Source organism: Austrofundulus limnaeus, unplaced genomic scaffold (genome assembly GCF_001266775.1).
Source record: "Austrofundulus limnaeus strain Quisiro unplaced genomic scaffold, Austrofundulus_limnaeus-1.0 Scaffold18, whole genome shotgun sequence".
Classification (NCBI taxonomy): domain Eukaryota; kingdom Metazoa; phylum Chordata; class Actinopteri; order Cyprinodontiformes; family Rivulidae; genus Austrofundulus; species Austrofundulus limnaeus.
The window spans coordinates 3,162,193-3,168,242 of NW_013952420.1; the positions used below are offsets into that span (position 1 = coordinate 3,162,193).

General features: G+C 38.1%; 1 protein-coding gene across 1 annotated transcript in view; it reads left to right on the forward strand.

Annotated features, from left to right (window-relative positions):
- Positions 1–5,983, forward strand: part of LOC106514249 (dynein heavy chain 5, axonemal) — a 25,138-nt gene extending 19,155 nt beyond the window's left edge. Inside the window, exons 15-23 of the mRNA XM_014003424.1 lie at positions 1,580–1,786; positions 2,082–2,162; positions 3,352–3,442; positions 3,842–3,987; positions 4,120–4,297; positions 4,453–4,707; positions 4,882–5,078; positions 5,208–5,298; positions 5,687–5,983. Coding sequence (XP_013858878.1) covers positions 1,580–1,786; positions 2,082–2,162; positions 3,352–3,442; positions 3,842–3,987; positions 4,120–4,297; positions 4,453–4,707; positions 4,882–5,078; positions 5,208–5,298; positions 5,687–5,907 — 1,467 coding nt within the window. The 3' untranslated portion in view covers positions 5,908–5,983. The remainder of the gene's footprint in view (positions 1–1,579; positions 1,787–2,081; positions 2,163–3,351; positions 3,443–3,841; positions 3,988–4,119; positions 4,298–4,452; positions 4,708–4,881; positions 5,079–5,207; positions 5,299–5,686) is intronic.
- The last annotated feature ends 67 nt before the right edge of the window (positions 5,984–6,050 follow it).

Genomic DNA, 6,050 nt, shown 5'->3' on the forward strand with positions numbered 1-6,050 from the left:
GACGGCCCGCCCCCCAACGAGACGGCCCGCCCCTCTAAGAATTTCATGGCATGTAGTCATTTTTATTTAAATAAGGCCAGATCAAGTCGAGAGCTATTATTTGCGACCCTCCATATCCACCTCTCGGCAAACTTGGGGAAAAAGACGGCGCAGAGCGAGGCTGAGCGCTGTGTGGTCCTCACAAAGAGAGGAAGACGTGTGTGTGAGATTAGACGGCAATGAAAGCTCTGCTTCTAATCACGTAGCACCGATGCGACAGCTTTGCAAGCTACTTTTTCTTTCTTTAAAAAGTGCAACAGGTGAAGCCACAGCATGCTTACCTTAACCTTAATAATTACTGCCTTTTTTCCTTTCTCTGTGGGTGGGGGGTCAGCTTCACACAGCTGCAGGTGAACACCTCCCACGTTTCCCGGACTATTTTCCACCGAGGATTACGTCGTATTTTATATTGAGATGTAAAAACCACGTCTTCTGGGTTCAGCGGAACTGCTACTGCTCAAAGAAGAGAGAAACTCTGAAACAGGCTGGTTGAACAGCAAGAATCTTTATTTTGCAGTCCAGGAGATTACAGCCAAAAATCAAATTGTGGCCTTCTAGCCAAATGAATCACCAAAGTAAAAAGATGAAGAACGAAGGCGAAGGGTAGGGGCGTACAAGGCTTTTTATAGGTTTCACAGTGCAGTCCAACAGATGTACCATAAATTTAGTCACGGCATACCTTAAACATTCCTTTTCCTAATATGGTAATGTGTGCCGAGCTCTGAAGCTGGAGAACTGAGAGGCATAACACATCTGTGCATTCCTGAGAAGAGGCCCCCACTCTTAGACACTACAAATTTTATTATATTTCTAAAAGCACTTTGCAGCATTTCCCCTATGTGTTCACGTCACCAGCACAACAAAACCGCGACGGATCAGCTGAATGTTTTTAAAGCGAGGGGCAGTGACTTTACAGCAGCTGAACCTGTCCACCTGCAGCGCAGCTCCAACCAGCCCGGGAGTTCATACATGTCAACCCCTTCAGACGTTTACGTGTTTAAAGACCATCAAATATCTGTAATTCGCGCAAAAAAATCAGTAATAATTGCGCGACGCGGGGGGGGGGNAGAGACACCTGGACAGGTCTCCAGTTCACCAGAGACACCTGGACAGGTCTCCAGTCTCCATCAGGGACACAAAGAGACAATCAACCATCCACACTCTGTCACACCTAGAGTCACACAGAAGAGCTCCAGAAGGTTGAGAACTGAGAACTCTGGACTCAGATCATCTGCTGCTCACAGTTCTAATCATTTATTATAGGAATTTTATTGATAATTATCATGAGGAGTCCTTAACTAGGATGTAGTTAGGCAATTAAGTTTTCATGTATGTGTAAATTTATTACCATAATTGCAGGTGAGTCACGTAAATTTATGTTTTTATAAAACAAGTACCCCCCCCCCCCCCCAGACCAGTGTCCTAGGGGAAACACTGATCACTGATATTACTTTTTCACGGTTTGAACTCCCTTTGTCCTTTTTGTTCACAGACAATACACACTACAATACACCCCATTTTACCTTTCTTTCCTGCACAGGTGGAGCAAGCCATAGCAGGCCTGAAGGCCACACTGTTGGTCAGGGATCCAAAAACTAGAAAACTGGTTGTGAACTTTGACCCAGAGATACTGACACAGATCAGGGAGGCAAACTGCATGATGCAATTGAATTTAGATATCCCTCCCTTTGCTGCTTCATTGGGCCAGAAGGAGATCACACTCAAGAAAAACTATGATAAATTACAGGTGGGTATTCACAATAATTTAATGTACGTATGTATGTATGTATGTATGTATGTATGTATGTATGTATGTATGTATGTATGTATGGTATGTATGGTATGTATGGTATGTATGTAATGTACCGTATGTAATGTACCGTATGTAATGTACCGTATGTAATGTATGTATGTATATATGTATATATATATATGATCAGTTTTTGTGCCAGTAGATGGTTGAAACTGAGCGCAAGACTGTAGGACCATGGGGAAAAAGTAATGCAAAGAAACAATTGTGTGTTGTGTAACCTTTTTCACAGTTGATGCTGAGTGAGAACACCAGAGTTCGAGCTAAGATTCAGGCTGCTTTTGAACAGCTGGCTATGCCACATGTTGCAAAGGTGAGCTGTAATAAGTCCCATGTGTCACTGACAAGTAGGCGTATTAAACATAATTTGAGGTTTCTTCACCATGTCGTATACTTATCTAATTTGTGATGAAACAATTATTTAATTTCTTGTTTGATTTATTGTTTTTTACCATTGTGTAAAATTACATTTTACATCTAGCCTAATGTAAATTATAGTTACTCATATTTATTCGAATTTTAAACTTACTGGTAATTTATAGTTTGAAAGACTGAAAGAACAAATTTTAGTAGTTAGTCTTATGTTTGGTTTGCTTCGTGAATAGGTGTTAAGTCACTGGATTTTTTTCTTTCTATAAAATATTTAAACTTTTTTTGTCTTAATATCCTCAGCATCTGTTGTACGTACTGTTTGCTGTTATGAAAGTCAAGCAGTAATGTCATTGTGTGTGTTCACTTGTGTATGTGTACTTTTAATTGTTGTTATAATTTCTCATAAGCCACTGGATGAATTGTAATGGAAAATCTCAGTTATCCTTGGATGCACCTTTAGAACTCATTAACTTGTGAAGTCAACTCTTTTCTAGGTAGCTGCTACAGACAACATTCATTTTAAGATTTGATCAAAATTGCTATAACTCAAGTTTTAAATCTTTTCAAATTAAAATTATCTGAATTTAAAATTCCGGTATGATATGTGATGTATTTAAACAAGAACAATCATAACAATTAGTGTGTGTAGAGTGTTTTGAGAGAGAGTGAGAGAGAGAGAGAGAGTGAGATCAATATACAGTAATATTTTGAGTGATAGAAAACATGTAAATGTTGAATTATTTTATAGTTGTCAAATTGTAGGAGAACTGAAGAAATAGGACTTGCTTTTTCAGTCAAATAAAACAAAGAATATTTCACCTGTATTTATTAGCACTTTAAAAAGTAAACAGGGGTTTACATTGAAGATAAACTGCACAGGTTTGACTTAATCATCACTAAACTTGAGATACATGAACTTAAAAAAAGTATAGATTTTGTTTCTACAGCACACAATACTTCTTTCATAATTCAGTTTCATAAGAAAAAAAAGTTTGCAAACCTAAACTGGAATATGACAAATACCAATAAATAGACATTTATTTATATATATTGTTTTTATAGGATTTGGAAAAAAATACAAATAAGTTTGAGTTTTTTTAAAACAATGACATAAATCTCTTGCTTTACAGGTAGATGAAGCCATACAGCCAGGTTTGATCATCCTCAACTGGACATCTCTGAATATAGATAACTATTTAGGCTCCATTGAAAAAACATTGGGTAAGCATAAATTTTTAAGTCAGATCGATGCCTCATATGCTGACACATAAGACATCCTGCAAGTCAGCAATGGCAGCATGTGAAAACATTTACACTGGGTTGTTTGTGAGAACAAATTCATTAAAGTGTAAAACTGCTCTCCTTATTCCACATTGTAGATTTTATTTAACCCTTAACCCACAAGAGTTCTTTTTTTTTTGCTCTCACATCTCTGACATTTTTTTCCTTTCCTTTTCTGTTTTTCCTCTATCCTGCTCTGTATTTGAATTGAGAAAGTTTTTTTTAGAGAGTTGACACATTTAACAAACAAAAGAAATCCAGTTGTGTGGATTAAAACTTGTTCTGACTCAGAATCTACACAAACACACTTTTTTTCATCTTGATCCTGTGTGTCTTCAGTCGATTTGGAGCTGTTGCTGGACAGAGTGAATGACTTGGTGGAGTTTAGAATCGATGCAGTGTTGCAGGAGATGAGCAGCTCCATACTGTGCGTTCTACCAGAGGATGAACCTGTCACTTGTGGTGAATTTGTTAAAACAACCAGGGTAAATAAAATAAAATAAAAACTAATTACATTTGTTTACAAGAAAGAAAGCTTTATCATTAGACAGTTATGTTATTACATTGAACTTGATGTTAGTTACAACCTCACTGTATGTATATGTGTGTTTGTGTAGGACTTGTGCATTAAACAAGCTCAGACTCTACACATTAAAAGCACACTTGTGGAGGAGGCTGCCAATGAACTGATCAACATGCTGATGGAGTTTGACCATAGTCAGAAAGAGGACACGGAGAAGGTGGAGGCAGAAAGCAGCAGTGAGAAAAAGACCATGGACCACCTTAACACTGAAGGTTGTATCTTGTGCGGGATGTTTGGAATCCCTCACCAAGCTTTGTAAACTTTGATCCACATTAAAACTTTAAAATCCATATTGTATTTACAATTCTTCAACACATCAAAGGAAATAAAGTTGTTGATATTCACAACTAACATGTTGCCTCCTTAGGAGAAGATGGGCGCCACTCACAGGGCCGTCTCTTCACTAGAAACACATTGGGCCTTTCTGCCAGTGTTGGTCCTTCGTCTCCCTTTGTGAGGAGGAGGAAGAAGAAGAATCTGATGGAAGTAATGGAAGAAGCAGCCCAGGAGCTGCTGTCCTACTTCAACCATCGCACTGTAGATGCCCTGCTCAGAGTGACACGCAACACTTTGGAGACGATATGCAAGAGAATGCACACTACGTCCCTCATGCCTTTTCTTAGTGGGTCCGGCCTTATTGTTGGAAACTTTTCATATAGCATTTTTAAAATTACAAAAGCTAATTGTCATTTTATTGTTGTTAATCCATGCAATGACAAGCTTATGTTGTTGTTTTTTATGTTGAGCTTATAACATTTCATCTTTAAGATTTATTAGTTTCCCTCTCCCTTGACAGGTGAGAGTGATTCACTCAGCCWTGGGAAAAGCAGTGGTCAGCAGCCCATCTTCAGAGTCAATGTGACCCTCTCCATACCCAATATTGCCATGGTTCCGGCTCTGGAGCATGTCCAGCAGGCTCTGAACCAGGYTGTGGATTGTGTGGTCAGTGTGAGCAAAGGAGTGAGCCAGTGGAGTAAAGACAGAATTTCCAAGGTACATTTGATTGGATAAAAGCAGCATTTCATTTGTATTACAATTGTAACTTAATTGATTTTTGTTTGTTTTTCTTTGATGGTGATATTTCTGTCAAACTACTGAGGTCTCTTCTTTTTTTCTTTATAGAAAAACATTCATGAAAMTCGATTGGCAGCTGTGAAACAAGACGGTTCTGGGAGTGAATCAGAGGATGGGACAACACACATGAGTGTGGCTGGTATAGGAACAGAAAACAATAGACTTAACCAAACACGAGTAAAATAACAACACAGCAATTTATCTTCCTTGACATTTATTCATATCATCTCCTTGCTTGTACTTTTTACAACATTCAATCATATCTCTCTATTTCACAGCTCAGTAGAGCAAAGCCCAGACTAGACAGACATGTTGATGGAGGTGACATGATTTGTCAGAAACTTTGGAAAGGAAAAAAGTTTTAAATTTTGTTCAGAAAGAACTGGTCTTTAATTCACATTTACCAAAAACGTTGTTTGAGCTTATTCAAAAAATCTTTTAAAATGAATAATAAAAATATTGTACATGCGTCTTTACAAATGTGCATGTTTTATGAAAACATAATTTCTGTCTTCCATTCTTTCCAGAGGGCAGCATTTCAGACACTGCATCCTCGATCCAGCCCATCCCATTCCAGGCCAGAAATTGCTACAAGAATGTGTCCGAGAACAAGGAGATAGTTAAGTTGGTGTCTGTTCTCAGCTCCTCCATTACCTCTACCAAGAAGGTAGCTGGCACTGAATATTTATACGCTGTAGAACAGATAGAAGAAATCATAATCTACTTTAAGTACACATTTATGGTTTGATGTTTTTGTGCAGGAAGTAGTTTCTGCTCTTGAGCGTTTCAGTCGTTACCATCACGTTTGGAGAAACGATCGTGAGGACACCATGCAGAGGTAACTGAAAAAAATTAGGTCAGACTTTTAACAATATTTATTTATTTATTTAT